Source organism: Herpailurus yagouaroundi, unplaced genomic scaffold (assembly GCF_014898765.1).
Source record: "Herpailurus yagouaroundi ecotype Mexico unplaced genomic scaffold, PumYag 207, whole genome shotgun sequence".
NCBI classification, from domain to species: domain Eukaryota; kingdom Metazoa; phylum Chordata; class Mammalia; order Carnivora; family Felidae; genus Herpailurus; species Herpailurus yagouaroundi.
In genome coordinates, this window is record NW_024412438.1 from 1,072,548 (window position 1) to 1,093,113 (window position 20,566).

General features: G+C 51.7%; 1 protein-coding gene and 1 non-coding gene across 2 annotated transcripts; both read left to right on the plus strand.

The window, feature by feature from the left end:
• The first annotated feature begins 5,508 nt into the window (after positions 1–5,508).
• Positions 5,509–5,635, plus strand: LOC121015715 (small nucleolar RNA SNORA43). Its single transcript, XR_005783938.1, has one exon. It is a non-coding gene; the product is annotated as a small nucleolar RNA SNORA43 (small nucleolar RNA).
• Positions 5,636–7,307: 1,672 nt separating this feature from the next.
• Positions 7,308–9,160, plus strand: PIGM (phosphatidylinositol glycan anchor biosynthesis class M). The gene has a single exon (XM_040452462.1). The coding sequence runs from the start codon at positions 7,422–7,424 to the stop codon at positions 8,694–8,696; it is 1,275 nt and encodes a 424-aa protein (XP_040308396.1). The 5' UTR covers positions 7,308–7,421; the 3' UTR covers positions 8,697–9,160.
• Positions 9,161–20,566: the final 11,406 nt, after the last annotated feature.

Below are 20,566 nucleotides of genomic sequence, written 5' to 3' on the forward strand. Positions count from 1 at the left end.
CGTGGAAGCCACTCTTCAGACGCCCATGAGGCTGCTGACAACCCCTGCGTGCTGAGGCCCGGGAGGAGGGGGACAGGAGGACACGGGGGGAGGACGCTTGGGCCACGGGCATCTAGAGTCCACTTACGCTGCGCGCTCCGCCCCAGCAGTGTCCTGTCACTGTAGCACTTTTTTTTTTTTTGGTTTTAAAATAAAAAGCACCTTCTGTTTCCTGGTCTTGAAGTCCGCTGTATTTCCTTCTTCTACAGGGGTTGGGGGGGAGGACTGCAGCCCCAGCCCCGTGGCGTGCGGGCGGGGTGGGGGGGCTGTCACACCAGAAGCTGACCCCCCCGGGGGGGTGGGAGGCATGGATGGGGACGTCTCCACCCTAGACTCCAAACGCCAGGACTGCACAGGTGTTGGGCTGCGGACGAGCCCCGAGGCAGAGCCCCAGCCCTCGCCCGGGCTGCATCCGGCCCCGACACTGTCTATGCCGGGAGTCCTACTACCGGCACCGGGCACCGGGGAGGGTGGGGTGAAAAGGGGGAGTGGGGCCACCCGCCCCAGGGGAGGGTGCAGTCCCACGGGAGGCTTCTGAAATCCTGACTCTGTGCTTCACCTCGTTAGCCACGGCCCACCCCTGCCAGCTAAGAAGACCGTGCAAAGATTTCTCTGTGAGGCCCCAGCAGGGAGGGGCAGGCAGTTCTCACACCGCTGCTGCAAGTCGGGGACGCTGCCCCCTCCCCTCGGCTGCTACCGGGTCCTCCCCGTGCCGGTTAACCTAGTGTCTGTAAGAAAACCCACCGCCCGGGCTGTAGCGTCCGCACGGCCCGTGGGCTTCGGATCGGCCGGTTCTGCCGAAGCACACGTGTCCAGGGACGGCTTTTCCGTTCCCCGCGTTCAGACGAAACCAGCTCTTTTTACCTGGTTAAAAAAGACGTGAGCTTCTTTGGCTTATTTTATTTTAGTCTGTTCACAACATGCTGCTAAACAAAATGGGACGAATCTCTGCTCTAAGTCAAAGCCAATCCTAGTACGGGCCAAACTCACAGGCCTGAGGGAAGGGAGGGTGGAGTGAGGCGGGGAGGGAAGAAGGGAGCATGTGGCCAGGCCCCTCCCCTTTCCCACTTCCCTCCCTCCTTCCGGGAGCCGCCTTCATCAACCTTGGGGGCCTTTAGTTTAGCAAATCCCTTTCACACTCGACTTTGGTTTTTTTTTTAAAGACCCAGAAATCTGGATATTGGCTCAGCTCAATCTGGGAAAGCCCAGGTGCTTTGGGTCCCGGGCACTGTGCCCTTCCAGCCGGTGATTCACGCGCCCGATTTCCCTTCCATGCTACCGTGTGCACGCACTCCTCACACATCCTCGAGGCTCTCCAAGCCCGTTCACTTAACTGTGGGCATCTTGCCCCGACATTCAGAGAAATGGGTTTCTCTTCTACGCTTACCCAGCACTCACCCGAAAGAGATCTGGTTGTCGGCCCCCGGTCCCGAACCGTCTCTGACAAGAAGTAACACATCCCGGAGTCACTGACTCCTGTTCCCTAGAAATGGAAGGACAGAGGGAGGAGGAGGGAGAATACGGGTCTCGTATCATCGTCAACAGATGTTTTACCCACGACATTTCGGCAACACTAGTTTAGTTCCAACACTTGTGTGGAAAACAAGACAGAGCAACAAGTCACGGGCACCGAGGCCAATGGCAGGTAGCATCTGCTAAGGACCAGGTATGCCATTCACAACACGTGCTAGAGAGTGAGACCTTGGGGGACAACAATACTTCACAGGGACAAGCACCAGGCAAGGGATGATAACAATCTACGAGGTCTGGCTAGAACACATTTGATGGAACGTTCAAGAAACATCAGCAAATGCTGAGTTCCTCTTATGTGGATGGTAAGAGTACCATTCGAGGAACAGGGATAGAAGACATGACACCGGCCATGAGGGATGGACGGCCTCACTGGGCTTTGCTCTGCTCTCCTGCGCAACTCCCTCCTGTCCGCCGACCCCAAGCCTTGCTAACTCTTACGACGCCCTTCTCAGACCAAAACGCCTGTTAAAAGCCATGGCTTGGGGCGCCCGGGTGGCTCAGTCGGTTGAGCGTCCGACTTCGGCTCAGGTCACGATCTCGCGGTGTGTGAGTTCGAGGCCCGCGTGGGGCTCTGTGCGGACAGCTCGGGGCCTGGAGCCTGCTTCGGATTCGGTGTCTCCCTCTCTCTCTCCGCCCCTCCCTTGCTCATGCTCTCTGTCTCAGAAATAAGTAAACACTAAAAAAAAAAAAAAAAAAAAAAGCTATGGCTTCGCCACATACCCCCCTTTCATAGCACTTATCAGAGTGGCCACTTCACTTGTGACTGGATCTCACTGATGTCGGTCTTGCTCACCAGACTTTAAGTACCATGTGAATGGGACTCATGTCAGGGTTTGGTCACGGGCACGGCTGGCACTTAGCCCAGGACCTGCATGTATGATACTCAAGAAGAAGGGAAGAGGGAGGGAAGGAACTTGCCTGGAGTTCACACCGCTAGTATGCAGTGGAGCTCATACGTCTGTTAAACGCCCCCAGAAGACTTAGGTAGCAGATCTCCTAAGGCAAGACGCAATTAACTGATTACAAACAAAAAATAGAACAGACACTAAACTCTACTATTCTGCCGCGAGAGATCATTTCCACTAGTTAAGGTCTAGGGAGAGTTGACATAGGAGTAGAGGTTGGAATCCGGCAACCAAGGACCAACAGTAGTTAAGTAAGTGAAAAGAAATTCGGCCCTTTGTAGATGGCATAGCACGAGCAAAAGCATGGGAGGAAGAAAGCACAAGGCTTAAGTAAGGGATGGGTAATAAAGCCGCAACAGAGGGCTTTATAGGTGAATAGATGGCAAAGGTAGGGTAATGGAGGGACCGAATGGCACGTTAAATGGCTCATGATTTTTTTCTGTAGGCGGTTGGGAGCCATTGAAAATGTTTGAGGAAGGAAAGGATCTAATTAAAGTGCTGTTTATGGCTATCAGCCTAGCAGCAGAATTGAGAGACAGGAGACACTAAACCAGTTAAAAGACCTACAAAAGCCTGGGGGAAGGGGCGGGGGGGGGGCCAGGAAGGTAAGCACCACAGACCCTCATGTAGTGTAGGTGGTCAGGACGTATGATTAAGTGGAGTTGTTGGAGGTCTGGACTAAGGTACAGGATGCTGAGCCTGAAAAGAATTAGGAATCGATCAAAAAGAAATGACAAAGCAGGAAATATAAGCAAGATCCATGAAAAAGAGTGACTGAATCGATCAGTATTCCAGCAGAAACCAGATGGTGCACTCCAAGGGCTAATATGGAGAGGACTCAGTGAAGGGATTTTTACAAAGGTGTGGGCAGGGCTAATAAACCAACAAGGGCTGGTGAGGCACCCAGGGACTCCCGACAGCAGGAAGCCTTTAGCAGTCTTAAACCTGCCCGGAAGGTTACTGGAACCTGGTGAGAGTTGGAGCCAAAGGGAGGGGGCTGGAGTAGCTCCAGTGGAAGTCAGGGTCTCGGGCAGCCGAACTCAGCCACTGCCAAAGATCTGCTAGTGCCCCCCCCCCCCCCCCACCGGCCTATTCTGATGGGGGAGCCAGAGGGCAGGGAAGGCCGCATGACGCTGCCCAGAACAGGGCAGAAAAGATGGAGAGTAGACTGGAAAGGTAATGCGGGCAAGACAGTATGATGACCAAGGTCAAGGCACCGGCGGAGGAGGCTAGCTAGGGACAAGCTACGCACTTGCATGCTTTCCCTAGCCGTGGGCTCTAAAAGGGTGAGAGCCTAGAGGCAGACAGTGAAAGGGGGAAGTGTTAAGTAATTGCTCGAGAGGTAATCCACACGTGAGCTTTGAAAAAAATGGTAGCTCTTCCGGGAGGAGGTGAGAAATAGAATCCCTAAGCCCAATGCCAAAAGCTCGGTACGGGCCCCTTCAAGCCTGTGGTTCTGTTCCACCTAGAAGCAAGGAACAGAAGCTGGACCTCCCCGTCCAATCTATTTGCCTGAACTCCAGTCCCTTCTTTAGTCCCTCAACTACTGTCTGTATCTCGGCCCTTTGACTGCAGTACTCCAAGCTGAGTTTCTTTTGGTTAGCTGTTTCTTGTTTCCTTATCTGTCCAATATGGTGCCTCCCACCTGTTAATAAATAAGCTGTAGAGGGTCAGATGGTTGGGGCCTTTCTGCCACACTACTAAACCAACTGCGCCAGAGGCACCCTTAGTTAATCCTCAGACATCCTCCTCCCCTAACTTTCTGGGACTAAGCCTCACTTAGGTACCACTGGCAGATGAGAAGAATCATCAGAGCAAGGATCACAGTGAGAGTAAATATGAGAACGATGCAAACAAGAGATCAATGAGAGGAGGCAGAGAGGGAGATCAGAGTGCACCAGCAACATTCTATTTGCAGGTTAGCCACACGGTAGTCAGAAATGATCTGAGCCAGGGGAGCCTGGGTGGCTCAGTCGGTGAAGCGTCCGACTTTGGCTCAGGTCATGATCTCACGGCTCAGGAGTTGGAGCCCCACATCGGGCTCTGTGCTGACAGTGCAGAGCCTGGAGCCTGCTTCGGATTCTGTGTCCCTCTCTGGCTCCGCCCGTCCCTGCTCAATCTCTCTCTCTCTCAAGAATCAATAAACATTAAAAAAAAAAAAGATCTGAGCCAGATAGAATTGCTTTTGCTTTCCAGCTCTGCCTTTAGGTCATGATGTGACTTAGGAAAAAATTACTTGACCTCCGTTAAGTCCTGCTTTCTTCATTTGGGAAGGCAGGGTATCCACCTTGCGTGGTAAGTGTCGAGCACGATGCCTGACACACTGCAAACAAGGCCTCAACAAAGCCGGCTGTTTGAAGTCATCGTCACCACCATCACCAGCAGGGTGATGCGCTGTCATTACAGACGCAGCCACGGTACCAAAACGACAGTTAAAAGGAACTATCCACATAAGGCACGTCATTACACCGAGGCACACAAAAGGAGAAAAAGGTATCGGGATATAAACATGGAGTGTTAATACGATTAATACGGTTCATCCACAGGATAAATGTAAATTGCGTGATGGATGAACGGGGCAAGGGAGAGCAGTCCTGGGAGCTGCACGCTGAGGCTGAATGGCCTCACCTACTCTGTAAAACCTGGAAGTCAATATCTGCCCGACATTTCTAATGTGCCTAACACGGCAGTCAATTATGAGTGACTGAAAAGAAACTAAGGATAAGATATCGTCCCTAACCTCAGAAACCCAACAATCTCGTTGAAAGGTTACGAATAGAACCTGAAATACATGAGGACATCCGGTGGTTCTGCAGACTAAGTGCAGTGAGTGTCCAAGAAGGGAAAGAGCTAATGGGCTGGAGTCCTTGGTGAGAAATTCAGGGGAGCACGGTCGGGGGAGGGGAGGGGACGGGGAGGAAGGGGGCAGAAGCTGAGACAGGTGAAGGACATCAGAGAGAGAAAAGGGCTGGGAGTAGGGAGTCCGCCGAGGATGCCGCCCTAGAGGGACTCTGGTCAGAGGACGATCCAGATTGCACTGCAGGTGCCGGACCTGCTGTTCTGCTGCACCTATGACGTTGGGGCAAAGAGGAAATGGCTGTTTCCACGCTCAGTGCTCACAACAGTGAGCACTAAGCACGGTCTGTAGCCCCACGTGCCCCACAGCTGCCGCGGAGGCAGTTCTTATGTGCACGTGGCAGGGAGACCTACCTTTGGGCTTCTAGCTGGGAACGCCGAGCAAGGCACCAACCGCTTTGGTTTTCAGGTTCTTTGTCCATAAAAGGAGACTTGTCATGAGGGTTACAGGAGATGTGCATAGAGATGAGCATGTGACCGGCCTCTGGCACAACGGGACTGACCAGGAAGAGGGTCTTCCCCTCGTGGAAGTGCTCATTCTGTAGGTCCGTCTGGGGGTAGGGCTTTCTGGAAGTCTGGGCAAGTGTGTTGTGAACCCCCGGCTGCTAGGAGTGGCCTGTGTCCTGCCGTTGCTCCCTGCGGGGGCTTCCAGGCCCTGTGCCCGCACACCCTGCTCTAAGGACACTTGAGACAAACAGAGAACTCTTAGCTGAACAGGAGGCAGGCTGGGAAGGAGAGAGACAGCAGAGGGCCACACCTGGCTTTGTCCTGCCAAGGAGACGTGATGGGGCGACGGGCAGCCAGCAGTGGGCTAACTATAACCCTATAAGCAGCCCTCTAAACCAGGGCACTGGAGAGTGGAGAGGGGTTGGTTTTGGTAACCCCACTGCGGGTAGCGGGTGTGACGACGGCTAGAAAAATAAAAATTTTAGATTAAAAAAAAAAAAAAAAAGAGGAACGTCCAAAATCAATTCAACTTGTACAGAATGCCTACTACGAGCCTGCTAATGTGTTAGGCGCTGAGGCACAGAAAAAGAACAAGACAGTCTCTGTTCTCAAAGAACTCAAGGCGTCCCGACGGAAAACGAGGGAAGCGGGACGTACAAAAAATCGGGTATCACAAGGCAGCGCGACAAATGCTGTAACAGAGACTGGTCATTCCATAAGAGAGGCCCGGAGCACCGGGATGGCAGGCACCGGCCAGGGCTTAGGTAGCAGGCAGGGTCTCGTGCGGGAACGACCTAGAGCTTAGAGGCCCCTGCACCCCAGTCCGTCCACCCCCGGCGGAGAGGAGGCAACTACATCACACTGCGGATGAAACCATAATCTGAGAGCCAGGACGTGCTTTTTAAGGCCGGGAGGGTCGAATTGCTGGCTGGGGACGGGAAGGCCACCTTGACACAAGGAAGGGCCAACTCCGCAGCGGCGAGACCCGGGGACACCTTCCCCGCTCCCTCCCACCCAGGGCTGCCGGACAAAACAGCAGCCGTCCAGTTCGGTTCCAGTCCGGGCACACGAGGCATAGTTTCAACATACAGGCGCTTCCCGAGTACTCACGGGGCACGCACGCTGGGCCCGGCCCACACGCCCCGGTTCCCGGCGGGCTGGCGGAGGGACGCCCGGCAAGCGATCGCGGGTCATCTTCCCTTCATCCGCGGGTCTCCGGCCCGGGGGACGCGGCCCGAAGTTCGTCCCGTCCCAGGCTCCGTCTCCGCTGACCGGAGATGCGGCGGGGGAACAGGCGGCACGAGCAGCGCTAAGCCGCCGCGACTCCGGGACCACGCCGGCCGCCCTCCGGGAGCCAGGGCACCGCGCCTCCCTCAAGGACCGGAAGTCCCGCCCCCGCCGAGGGAAGGCGCGGCAGCGACACAGCCAATCCAGAGGAAGGCACGCTCGGCCGGGCCACTGAGAGCGCGGCGCGGCGCCTCCGACAGGAAGAGGGGCGGGGGCGGGGCCTCCTGCCGGAAGCGACCGCCCGGCCGAGGTTTCGGTTGGCGGCCGGCGGGTGGGAGATGCGCCCGCGAGCGAAGGGCGGGCGTTCGAAGGCAGCTCGGCGCTGGGGCTGAGCGGCTGAGGCGCCGCGCGGTCATGGCCCCCACCAAGCCCTGGGGAGAGTGGTTCCTGGGCCTGCGGGTGCCGCCCGCCGGCGTCTTCGGGGTGGCCTTCCTCGCCCGGGTGGCCCTGGTTTTCTACGGCGTCTTCCAGGACCGGACGCTGCTCGTGCGGTACACGGACGTCGACTACCGGGTGTTCACGGACGCCGCGCGCTTCGTCACCGAGGGGCGCTCCCCGTACCTGCGGGCCACGTACCGCTACACCCCGCTGCTGGGCTGGCTGCTCACGCCCAACGTGTACCTGTGCGAGCTCTTCGGGAAGTTTCTGTTCATCAGCTGCGACCTGCTCACCGCCTTCCTCCTCTACCGCCTGCTGCTCTTCAAGGGGCTGGGCCGGCGCCGGGCTTGCGGCTACTGTGTCTTCTGGCTCCTTAACCCGCTGCCCATGGCGGTGTCCAGCCGCGGCAACGCCGACTCGATGGTGGCGGCGCTGGTGCTGGCGACGCTGTACCTGCTCGCGAGGAGGCAGGTGGCGTGCGCCGCGGTGTCGTACGGCCTCGCCGTGCACATGAAGATGTACCCGGTGACCTACATCCTGCCCATCGCCCTGCACTTGCTCCCGGAGCGCGGCGGCCACCCCGGTGACCCCGGCCGGCCCCGCTGCCCCTTCCAGGCCCGCCTGTACGAATTCCTCAAGAGGCTGTGCAGTCGGGCCGTGCTGCTCTTCGTCGCCGTCGCCGGGCTCACGTTTTTCGCCCTGAGCTTCGGCTTCTACCAGAAATACGGCTGGGAGTTTCTGGAGCACACCTACCTGTACCACCTGACGAGGCGGGACATCCGGCACAACTTCTCGCCCTACTTCTACATGCTGTACTTGACCGCGGAGAGCCCGTGGAGCTTCTCCCTGGGCCTCGCCGCCTTCCTGCCGCAGTTCCTCCTGCTGTCGGCCGTGTCGTTCGCCTACTACAGGGACCTCGTCTTCTGCTGTTTCCTGCACACGGCCATCTTCGTGACTTTTAACAAAGTCTGCACCTCCCAGTACTTTCTTTGGTACCTCTGCCTGCTGCCCCTGGTGATGCCGCTGGTGAGGATGCCGTGGAAACGCGCCGTGGTTCTCCTGATGCTGTGGTTCATCGGGCAGGCCCTCTGGCTGGCTCCTGCGTACCTCCTGGAGTTTCAGGGAAAGAACACCTTTCTGTTTATCTGGTTAGCTGGTTTGTTCTTCCTTCTTATCAACTGTTCCATCCTAATTCAAATTATTTCCCATTACAAGCAGGAACCCCTGGCGGAGAGAATCAAATACGACTAATTCGTGCTCCCGTTTTTCGGCCACTTCTAGTACATTCTGATGGTGCCGAATGGGCCACAAGAGAGCTTTGGAGACATTTTTTGAACATCCTGTGCACGCTGGTGAAAGTTCAGTTGGGAGCATGAATCCCGGCCCCAGGGGAGATTAAAACGAATGGTTGCCTTGTATATAAAGGGGACTCAATAATGGAGGTCCGCCTCTAGGAAATCTTAGGCCTCATTCATCGGGACCACGATGGGGAGGAAAGGTTACTTGTTTCGACACCGAAAGGCTGATGAAACTATCAGATGCCAAAAGGTTTTTGAAGAAAAATAGAGGAATGTAGTCAGTCCTGGGGTCTAACCCAGTATTCGTACCAGCTACACTATGCTGCAGAGTCTAAAGCTGTCTTTCCTTTTCAACCCCCCACTTTTTCTTTTGAAAGCTTTCCCAATCGCTGTGAAAACTCACGGAATGTTCCTAAAGTACAGCTTTTATTATTAAATTTTTTTTTTTAACGTTTATTTATTTTTGAGACAGAGAGACAGAGCATGAACAGGGGAGGGGCAGAGAGAGAGGAAGACACAGAATCCGAAACAGGCTCCAGTCTCCGAGCGGTCAGCACAGAGCCCGACGTGGGGCTCGAACTCACGGACCGTGAGATCATGACCTGAGCCGAAGTCGGACGCTTAACCGACCAAGCCACCCAGGCGCCCCTAAAGTACAGCTTTTAGATGTAAAGTGGTAAAGATTAACTCTTGTGCTTAGGTTGGGAAAGTTCATTCTGTGTTAAAAGTGGGGGCTTAGAAAAGAGCCCAAAGAATTTAAACTGTAATCATGTTTCACATGTCTGTTTCATTACTTACTTTTTCAGCACTTAGTCTCATGGTATTTCACTACCATTTGGTTTTATGCAGAAAGGATTAAATTAAAATTCACCCATCTTTAAACTGAAGTCATTACATTATTTTAAAATAGCATCTTGCTTTTGATGTTTGACGTCCACAAACTATTAAGGACATTTTAGTGTTCTTTTATACCCCTTTGTTTTTAATTTTCTGATTGCTTTTTTTTCTAGTTTTCATTTTTTTTTTTTTTTAATGTTTATTTATTTCTGAGAGACAGAGAGACAGAACGCTAGCAGGGGAGGGGCAGAGAGAGAGGGAGACACAGAATCCGAAGCAGGCTCCAGGCTCTGAGCTGTCAGCACAGAGCCCTACTTGGGGCTCGAACCCATGAACCGTGAGATCATGACCTGAGCCGAAGTTGGACACTTAACCTGACTGAGCCCCCCCGGCGCCCCTAATTTTCTGATTGCTTAAAAATATTTTTCGTCTGGAATTTAAGTGAATCTTGTGTCATCTGTGTTGCGAAAATGCAAAGTAGTAGATTTTAAGTGATAAAAAAATTACATTGTTAGTAAAGTGTTTTCCAGCTTAAAAATACCCCTCTGAAGAAAATTCTATGATGGAAATGGAGACCTGTGTGGGAGGCTCTGGAAAGCATTAAGAAGCATCATTAGTCTTCAGACCAGGAAATTGAGGGAGAGACTGTGGACCTGAGGCTTTGCTGGGCAGACCATTTCCCTTATTACTATCATATTTCTAGGAAAAAATGTTTTCTGAGTTTCAAACAAGCAACCTAAAATTTTTTTTTAGTCCCCATCTAGGTTGGGGACTCCCTAAGAAGCTAAAATGTAGGAGTTTGCTTTTGTGGTTTTAAAAGGTGAGTAATTAAGTGACATTGTTCTTTCATAGTAAAACACACACACACACAGGCACAACTTTAGAGAAGTGGTATATTTCATATCAGTTCCGGCCAAAAAGAGACTTTGAGAGTAATGTCTGCAGGCTGGTCATAAACAAGAATGCTGTTACTGGGAGCACTTCTTTGATGGATGTGTTTTGGGACCTGCCATTAGAAGGAGGGAAAGAATGGGTGGTTTTGCACGGGTTGTTGTTCAGTGAAAATAGCAGAGACCATTAATTGTTGGAGATGGTGACCGTTCTTAGAGCATCTAGTCTCATATCCCATGTTAGGTCTTACCTTGAGTACTCTTCGTATGTGATTGTTCATCAGTTGCCTTCCAGCCATGACTTTTTTATCCTTTTTTTTTTTTTCATTCTTTTGTAATAATAATTAAATTTTTTTTTGGTAGAGAGGCACCCGGGTGGCTCAGTCGGTTGAGCTTCCGACTTCGGCTCAGGTCATGATCTCACAGTTTGTGGGTTTGAGCCCCGCATCAGGCTCTGTGCTGACTGCTTGCTCAGAGCCTGGAGCCTGCTTCAGATTGTGTCTCCTCCTCTCTCTGCCCCTCCCCTGCTCACGCTTTGTCTCAGTCTGTTTCTCAAAAATGAAAATAAATGTAAAAAAAAACACTTTTTTTTTTTTTTGGTAGAACTGGGTGGGAAAGGGGTGGGAAACATGGAATTCTGGTATCCCAATATAATTGTCTTTTTGGTATTCCAGACTACTTTTTAGATTGTCATAAGTATATTCACTTATTAACTTCCCAATTTGTTTTAATATTCTGTTTTTGTCGCGGCTTACTCTGTACTTACATTGAAGTTGCTGAGCAACACTCCCATCACACGGATGTTCACATCATAAATAGGTCAGTCTTCCACTGTGAAACCTCGACAGTTGCCTCTAATCTAAGACTTTAAACGTTTTCCATGTCTTAGATCATTCCCTTAACATTCTCAGAGTGTCCGATATTCTTAGAAGTCGGTGGAGTTCTCCTGGGATCTTTGGACAGAGCTTCAAGTGCGGAACCTGCCCTGGGGGGACATTCTCTCCCAAAGAACTGTGGGCATTTCTCAAAAGATGTAGAGGCTGTTTTGCAGCTCGTAGGCTGCAAACCATTTATAAATTCATGAAGTGATTTTATTTTGTCTCTTGAGGGTTTTCATTTTTTTCATTTTTCTTCCTGGTTTTATAAAATCTCTTCTTGTCTTCTTTTCACTTGCAGTCTTTTTGGTGTCTTTAGTAGTCCTTTAAGAACACCTTAAAATCGTATAGGACTTTGCCTTATTTCCTACACAATTCTTTTTGTTCTAATGATCAATGTACCTTAAGATCAATGTACCCATTTATAGATAAGCGCTAATTATTAGCGTATGAGGCACCGTACTTAAGAGAATCTGTTCTAAACCCAGCAGACCACATGGCTTATTTTCTTCAGTAGTTGCCTTACTGTCTTCAAAATGTCCTTAAATATCTCTAGATAAATTTCCTGGATTAGGTACATTGGAAAGGCTCATATTCTCCCAGCCCCCACACAAGACTCTTAAAACCGTAGCTCTTAGTTACTGACTTCTCACCATTTGGCTGAATGACTCTGTGACATAACATTGTGTCAAAAGTTGGATAAAACTCGTCTTGCAGTTAGTTTTCTGCACCACCACCCAGCCTCAACCATCTGTACAGTGGGTGGAAAAGATGGAAAATTTCACATGGGACGGTCTCTAAATGCAACCTCGTGTTTTTATTTGTTCCCCAGTGCTTTAGTATGAACACTTTAAACACGGCCCACAAACCTGCCATCGAAGTTCAACAATTAGTGTTTTGCTATATTTGCTTTATTTACACATACTATTTTTAAATTATTACTATTATTATTTTTAAATTAATGCTCATTTTTGAGAGAGAGCGGGGGAGTGGCAGAGAGGGAGACAGAGGATCCGAAGTGGGCTCTGTGCTGACAGCAGAGAGCTGGATGTAGAGCTTGAACTTAACCGTGAGATCATGACCTGAGCCAAAGTCAAATGCTTAGCCGACTGAGCCACCCAGGCGCCCCTTATTTTTATTTTTATTTTTAGAGAAAGAAGGAGAGAGAGTGCAAGTGGGAAAAAGGGGCAGAGAGAGAGAGAACCTTAAGCAGGCTCTATGCTCGGTGTAGAGCCTGACGTGGGGCTCAGTCCCACAACCGTGGGATCGTGACCTGAGCTGAAAAAGTCAGACCCTCAATAACTGAGCCAGCCAGGCACCCTATACATATTATTTTTATTATTTATTTGTATATATAATTTTTTCTGAACCGTAAATTCATCACACATCTCCTAGAAATAGTCTTTTCTTACAAAACTGTAATATTGTTATATCATTTTAACAGCCTGTCCGTTTTCTAGTTTCTCCAATTATTTTGTGTTTAATCTTAAAGAATAGACCTTGGATTCTCTGGAAGAGCGTGCTAGAGAACCTGTAATTAAGCATTTTGGATCTTTTCCTGGTCTTTACCACTAAGTGAGAAGTAAAGGAATTTACCTCCCGTCGAAGTCGAACAAATAATTCTTTGGTGTGCGTCTTTCTGTCTCCCTCCTAGGAAAACCCAGGGTAGGCATCATCCCTGAGAAGTTTTTCAGATAAAAGATTATACGTGTTTAGATTCCTCGTATCCACCCCTCCCCCACGACGACCGATGAACTGATTTTACAACGTGGTGACGGCTAAGTTGTGGCTTTTCATGATTCACTGATTCAGGATCTCTCTTCTGCCGTATGTGGCTTCGGTTCATTTTCACGGCAACACTTTGGTGTTGGAGTTGGAGCTGGCATTCGTACTCCCGTTTTACAGATGAGCAAAGAGGCTCAAAGATTAGATGACTCACTAAGTGTCCGGGCTAGAATCTGACGGGAGTTTTGCCTGACTGCCCTACTCCTTCCACTCTGTTATGTTTTGGATTTTCCCCGGAGCGCGCAGGCCCGGTAGATGGAGATTGCCGCAAAATAAACAGGACTCAGCACTAACTGTCACAAACGTCGGCCAGTGTGTCCTTCCTAAACTTGCAGTATCTGCTCGAGGGCCAGTTCTCACTTGGGCGGAGGTTCCCGCTGGCCCCAAACTTCTTTTTAATCATCCCAGACATGTAATAATCCCCTCCCACATCCAAATCGTCTCACCAGATTTTATTTGCTTTGCGACGGCTGACTTGATAATGCCCTTTCTCTCCCTGGCCTGGGCTAAAGCTGATTTGCAGAACCGCGCGTTAGCCCCGCTGTGGTAGATCAAGCTATGGAAATTACGTGACCGTAATTTCCAAAAGGTAACTGATCATGATTAGATTCCTCTCGCTCTACTGTGTGCGTCGATTCATGCATTTATAACTCATGACCAAGACTTGAGAGTTTGGCATATGAGGACACAGGTTCAGATAGCTGAGGTTCCAGTTCCAGTGTGTGACCTTGGGCGAGGTCCTTTTACCTATGCGGACTAGTTTTCTGTCTGTGCAGTGAGGACGATACCATAATCCTCAGGATCGTCTGCAAGGATTAAATGAGCTACTATCCCGGTGTTGGCACAGAGCTAGCCATTCCACATCGCCTCCCCAGCTTTAACATCTGTTTACAAGCATTTAAAGAAGGAGCTAATGTGGAGTCCAGATGTAAGCCTTCCTCCCCTCCCCCGGCCCCTCACCCCACCATCCCGGTCTAATGGATATAGGAAAATAACCTGGACTTATACCAAATAATTGTCTAAACTGCCCGTTACTGTGACTTTATTCCTTCTAACGTTGATCTGGTTCTTTGAAAAGGCAGTGGCTATATGTGAAAATGTACGTGCAGAATTTTCAGAGGCCTGGTTCCGTCTTGACAGTTGACTAAGCAGCGGAGGTTCGGCTCATGCCCCTCGGTTGGCACTTATGACCCCATCGTGTGGAGGTGTCACTCACGGGGCCGGCGCTCTGTCGTGGGAGCGTGTCTTCTGCCTGGGTCGAAGCATCAGAATGGCATAAGCACTTTTTCCGCGCTGACCCGGGAGAACCATTCGTTTAGTAAAAACAAGCGTTTGTATTCTTTGTCCTAAACAAAACCCAGACCGACGGAATATTCCTAGCTGCTCAGACACATTGCCGATGGTTTTGTCTGCCATAGGAAACGAAATGACACAGTGGCTATGTAAAGATCATTTGGAGCATGACTGTTTGAAGCTCGGTTCATTTCTCAAAGGAAGTTTTTCACCTTTGCTCCCTATTTTTTCACAATTATTTATAGATCCTGGCCCGTGCCGAGTCCTATAATAGACGAGTAAGACTAGGTCCATGCGCCTGGAGAGTTAACGGTAAAGTCAGAAACATACCCTGTTGATAAAATGCTGTGTGAGACCCCGCTAAGTTCCACAGCAGTCCTGTGATTTGTGACACGGGGAAGTGGAGGGCCTCACTGCTCTTTTACGGGGAAGAACATTGACGCTCAGAAACCGTGACTTTCCAAGGCCAAATAGCTTGTTACTGGCGAGGACAGGTCTGGTCTGATTCTGCTGTGTTTCATTTTGCAAGTCCTTCTGGATTCCACGCGATGACAGGTGACGACAGCGAAAAACTTCCTTATGCGCCCCACGCCCTTCATTGAGCAAACGACCCGGCACGAGGCGCGGAGTGTCCCCTGTGTGCCAGCCGCCGTCCTGGGTGTTGGGGAGGCCGCTCTACGTGAGGCACTCTCTCCACGGGGCTTGTGTTTTCACGGGAGGCCACGGAGTAAACACGATTGTGGGGATTACCGGAAGGAAAAGAAAGGTGGGCTAAGAAGAGGGAAGCCACGGCAGGGAGGAGGGGAGGTGGTGCTCCTGTAGATGGGGCACTGAGGGACGGCAGCTTTTTGTTGGTTTTTTTTTTTTTTTTATAAAGTATTCGTTTTAAGTTTATTTATTTTGAGAGAGAGCACAGGAGGGGCAGAGAGAGAGGGAAAGAGAATCCCAAGCAGGCTCCACACTGCCAGCACGGAGCCCGATGCGGGGCTCGAACTCACGGACCGTGAGACCATGACCTGAGCCCAAACCCGGAGTCGGTCGCTCAACCGACCGAGCCCCCCGGGCGCCCCCAGGGAAGGCATCTTGGGGGCGGCTTCCGAGCAGAGGCCTGAAGGAAGTGAGGATGAGACGCTGTTGACACAGGTGTCCGGGAGAGAGCGAACAGCAGGGCAAAGGCCCTGAGGTACGGGCGAGCCTGGCGTGTTGAAGGAGGCGCCGGAAGGGGAGTGCGACCGAGTGGAGCCCGCCAGGAACAGCCAGGATCTCACTTGCGGTCGTCAGCAGCCCACCGTGAAGGCGAGTTGACAAGCACCTTTAACGTCGGCGTTTCCGCTGGCCTGTAATCCAAGGCCTTAAACTCAGCCTACGGTTTCCTGACTTTTGAGCACAGGCTTATTTGTAAAGGAGAGGATGATATACGATGTATACAACGTAGGTTTGAGCAGTGGTATGAAGTTCTTTCACACGTTGTTTTGAGACGCGAGGATTTTGTTTCAAATCCCGTTTTCACGGGTGAGAACCCTGACTCAGAACGTAGGCGCTTTGCCCAAGGTCATCGTTAGCATGAGACAGCAGCACAACCCGGATCTCCTGGGGCCAAAGTCACCCCCTTCTAGGGGCTGCCTGCGTCCTTTAGATGCGGTGAGATGGCCAACGGGACCTTAGAAGGCAGGACATTCAGGAACAAGCAGCCCGGTAGGTCATTCATTCATTCATTCAGGCCGTCAGCCAACATGTTAGCCACTCTGTGCCAGGCCCTCAGCCAGACTGGGGGTACAAGGGCGACACATGTCCTGGCTTCCAGAGACTCACCGTGTCTTACAGAGGACACAGCTGGGAAGGTGCTGACGCCCCCACGTGACACTGGCTGGAGCACAGTGCCCTTAGAGTCGTCAGGAGCGCTTCGCTGGCCCATCCGTCGGACGAGACTGGCGCAGAGCTTGGTTCATACGAGTGTTCGTTAAACAAGGAGGCCATGGGGCGCCTGGGTGGCGCAGTCGGTTAAGCGTCCGACATCAGCCAGGTCACGATCTCGCGGTCCGTGAGTTCGAGCCCCGCGTCGGGCTCTGAGCTGATGGCTCAGAGCCTGGAGCCTGTTTCCGATTCTGTGTCTCCCTCTCTCTCTGCCCCTCCCCCGTTCATGCTCTGTCTCTCTCTGTCCCAAAAATAAATAAACGTTGAAAAAAAAAAAAACAAAACAAGGAGGCCAGTTCTAGTGCCTCTAATACCCTGTCTAAGCAAACCCCAAGCTATGCCGGTCAGTGCCTCAAGGTTAGGAACTCAAAACTTACGAACAACCGATCACAAACAGCCATGTAGGCTTTCCCAAATAACGCAACAGCTTTTTAAAAATGTTTTTTTAAGATTTATTTTTCGGGAGAAAGAGCATGAGCGGGGGAGGGGCAGAGGGCCAGGGAGACAGAGGATCCAAAGCGGGCTCCACGCTGCCAGCATCGAGCCTAATGCAGGGCTCGAGCTCAGGAACCCGACTGAGATCATGACCTGAGCCGAAGTCGGAAGCTCAACCAACTGAGCCACCCAGGGACCCCTCCGAGTAATGCAACAGCTTAAGCTATAGCCAACCAAATACCGTCCTTGCTTTGTTACCGCCTCTTGTCTGTGAACGCCTCTCCCCAGGCTCCTGTTGGCAGAACGTGCCTCAGCCAGTTTCACGCTGCCCGCCTGGAATTACTTTTTACTGAAAATCTTTTTTTTTTTTTAATGTTTATTTATTTTGGGGGCGGGGGGAGAGAGAGACAGAGTGCAAGCAGGGGAGGGGCAGAGAGAGGGGGAGACACAGAATCCGAAGCAGACTCCTGGTTCTGAGCCGTCAGCACAGAGCCCTACGCGGGGCTCGAACCCACAGACTGTGAGACCGTGACCCTAGCCCAAGTCCATCGGTTACCTGACGGAGCCACCCAGGGCGCCCCTTACTCAAACTCTTAAAACGTTTGGCATGCCTTGGTTTATGTTTTAACACGAGGCACTGAGATGTTTGTTGGCTTATCTGCTTTCCTCCAATACTGGGCAAACTCTGGGAGCTTCGTCTGAAACTTGCCTGCGTAAAATCACTCAGTGGCTCATTACCCCCTGGATAATCCTTAGCGCCCTATGCCTTTTATGCTCCGGCCCTTGCCTGCGCGGCTAGCATCACCTTCTACCTCCCCGCGCCCCACAGCCATGCCTTTGCAGCTGTTGATACTCCGGCCAATTCACTCTTCTCCTTCCTTGTCTCTCTCACGGCCACCCCTTTCCGGATGAGCTTCTTTTTTTTTTTTTTTTTTAATTAAAAAAAAAATTTTTTTTTTCAACGTGTATTTTTTATTTTTGGGACAGAGAGAGACAGAGCATGAACAGGGAAGGGGCAGAGAGAGAGGGAGACACAGAATCGGAAACAGGCTCCAGGCTCCGAGCCATCAGCCCAGAGCCCGACGCGGGGCTCGAACTCACGGACCGCGAGATCGTGACCTGGCTGAAGTCGGACGCTTAACCGACTGCGCCACCCAGGCGCCCCCGGATGAGCTTCTTCGTGAGACGTTCTCCGATGTGGTTCTCGTGCACACAGCGCGGGGCACACCATCCCCGTGCCTCTCCATGTGCGGGTCTCTGGCGTGTGGCCTGTGAGCTCCCTAGGAACATCGATGCTTCCCCATTGCTTTCGTGTTCCGGGGCCTTCCCAGAACCGAGCGGAGCCCGACAGGGGACACCTGTCACTGGGCTGCCGAGCGGGCCACGCCCGGCCCTCGGAGGGCCGAATTGAGTCGGGTCCCATTCCGTCCAGGGGGAGCTGGGAGAGTGGGCTCTTTTGCCCAGCGCCTGTGGCGTCAGGCGCGGAATAGGAAAGGAGCAGTTTCTGGGGGCCTGTCATTTCTAAATGCCCTCAGGATCCAGCTAGATTCCTAAGCCAGAAGCTTATACTGCCCCCCCCCCCCACCCCCATTCCTCCTTCTTCGCTCACTACCCACCTCCTCATCTAATCCCTCGCTGACTGCTGCCGGTTCCACATTCTAATGTCCCCGGGGCCTCCTGGCACCTCGCCATTGTGGTTGCGGAGTCCGCAGCTCGTCTGGAATCAACGGCTCCCGACTGCTCTAGCTCCCAGCTCTCCCAGCCTTCATTTTTCTTCTCCTCCCTTCCCTTTTCTTTCTTTCCTTTTCTTTTTTAATTAAAAAAAAAATTCTTGGGGCGCCTGGGTGGTGCAGTCGGTTAAGCGGCCGACTTCAGCCAGGTCACGATCTCGCGATCTCGCGGGATCTCGTGATCTCGCGGTCCGTGAGTTCGAGCCCCGCATCGGGCTCTGGGCTGATGGCTCAGAGCCTGGAGCCTGCTTCCGATTCTGTGTCTCCCTCTCTCTCTGCCCCTCCCCCGTTCATGCTCTGTCTCTCTCTGTCTCAAAAATAAATAAAACGTTGAAAAAAAAATTAAAAAAAAAAATCTTTTAACCTTTATTGATTTTTGAGACAGAGAGAGAGAGAGCATGAACAGGGGACGTTCAGAGAGAGATGGAGACACAATCTGAAACAGGCTCCAGGCTTTGAGCTGTCAGCACAGGCTTGAACTCACAGACCGTGAGATCATGACCCGAGCCAAAGTCGGACGCTCAACCGACTGAGCCAGCCAGGAGCCCCTCTTTTTTCACTTTTTAAATGTTTATTTTTGAGAGAGAGAGAGAGAACACGCACGCAGGGGAGGGGCAGAGAGAGAGAGAGAGAGAGGGAGACACAGAATCTGAAGCAGGCTGCACCCTGTCAGCAAAGAGCCCAATGTGAGGCTCGAACTCACCAAGTGTGAGATCATGACCTGAGCCGAAGCGGGATGCTTAACTGATGGGGCCACCCGGGTGCCCCAGCCCTGCTGTTTCTAAGCCTGAGTGCTTCTCCCGTTCTTGTCCCCGAGTGGGTTAGCTCCTGGAAGACCAGAACTGTGTCGTGTTTATATCCTTCGCTCACAGCCTATGTACTCAGTAAATATTTGTTAAGTAAATGAGGCTGGAGTTGGGAGGGAGCAAATATTTGTTGAGAACCTATTGTGAACCTATATGCTTCTCCCTTCGTTTCACTCCCCAAAACAACTTTTCGAGATAAATGTTACTGCAGACAAGCCTCAAATAAACAGTGGGTGTTTTCAAGGTCATGGGCTTGTAAGGGATGGAGTGAGAGTCGGAACGTAAATCTGTCCAGGGGAAACTTTCCTCTCTGGGTGGTTCTCAGCCAGGGGCAATTTTGTCCCCGACTCTGGGTACATTTTCAGTTGTCATAAGCGGGAGGCGTTACCGGCATCTAGTGGGCAGAGGCCAGGGGTGCTGCTAAGGAACCCACAAACTCAGGATGGCCCCCTTGGCAAAGGTGCATGTGGCCCCAAGTATCAGCGATGCCCAGCGCCCAGGAGAACCCTGCCCCAGACCCTGTTGACTCTACTGAAAAGCAAATACGCAACCAAAATGGAAGCTGCCGCCAGGAAGCGAAGCCTTAGGGGCTGGTGGGCAATCCTGAGCCGGGCACTGGTTGGGAATGAGGGCTCCTCTCTGTCCAGTCCTGACCTGCCTCTGCGTCTATGCTGCTTTCTCTACTGCATCCACACGTCTTTCTTCTTTCCACCTGCTCTCTTTTCTTTTCCTGGGCACACTCTACCTTAGCTGGGAGAAGGCGCCCAGGACACTCCCAGCGCTTTTACACCTCTTTCCTAATGAGAAGGTAGAGTCAGTATATGAGAAGCCGCAGGTTTCGGATTGACAGTAACCCTGGAATCCGGGAACAAGGCCAAAAATGTCAGCTTCTGAAATTGACAACAAAAAGTGGATGAGATTAGTCACTGTGATAATCTTCCCAGGAAAGAACCCACGAGGACATCCTTGCTAGGGCTGCCGCTGATAAGGCTTGGCAGTTTCCTCATCTCCTCCAGGGTCCAGGAATGCCTCCCCACGAAGGGAAGCATTTAAAACCCACTTGTGTGAGATCAACTGTAATCTAGGAAACTTTAAAATGTTTGTCCCGGGGAAGAGCTCTGATGGGGAAGCTTTTAATGACTCATAAGTGTAACTGCCTGTAATTGTTACGGATGCATGTGTCTGTGTGCATGCATGCATGCACGCGCGTGTGTTTTCTCAGCATAATAAACCCCAGGGGGGAGGAACTAGCTTTACT

Coding starts and splice junctions, on each gene's coding strand:
- PIGM (XM_040452462.1), top strand. CDS start 7,422: ATGGCCCCCACCAAGCCCTGGGGAGAGTGGTTCCTGGGCCTGCGGGTG.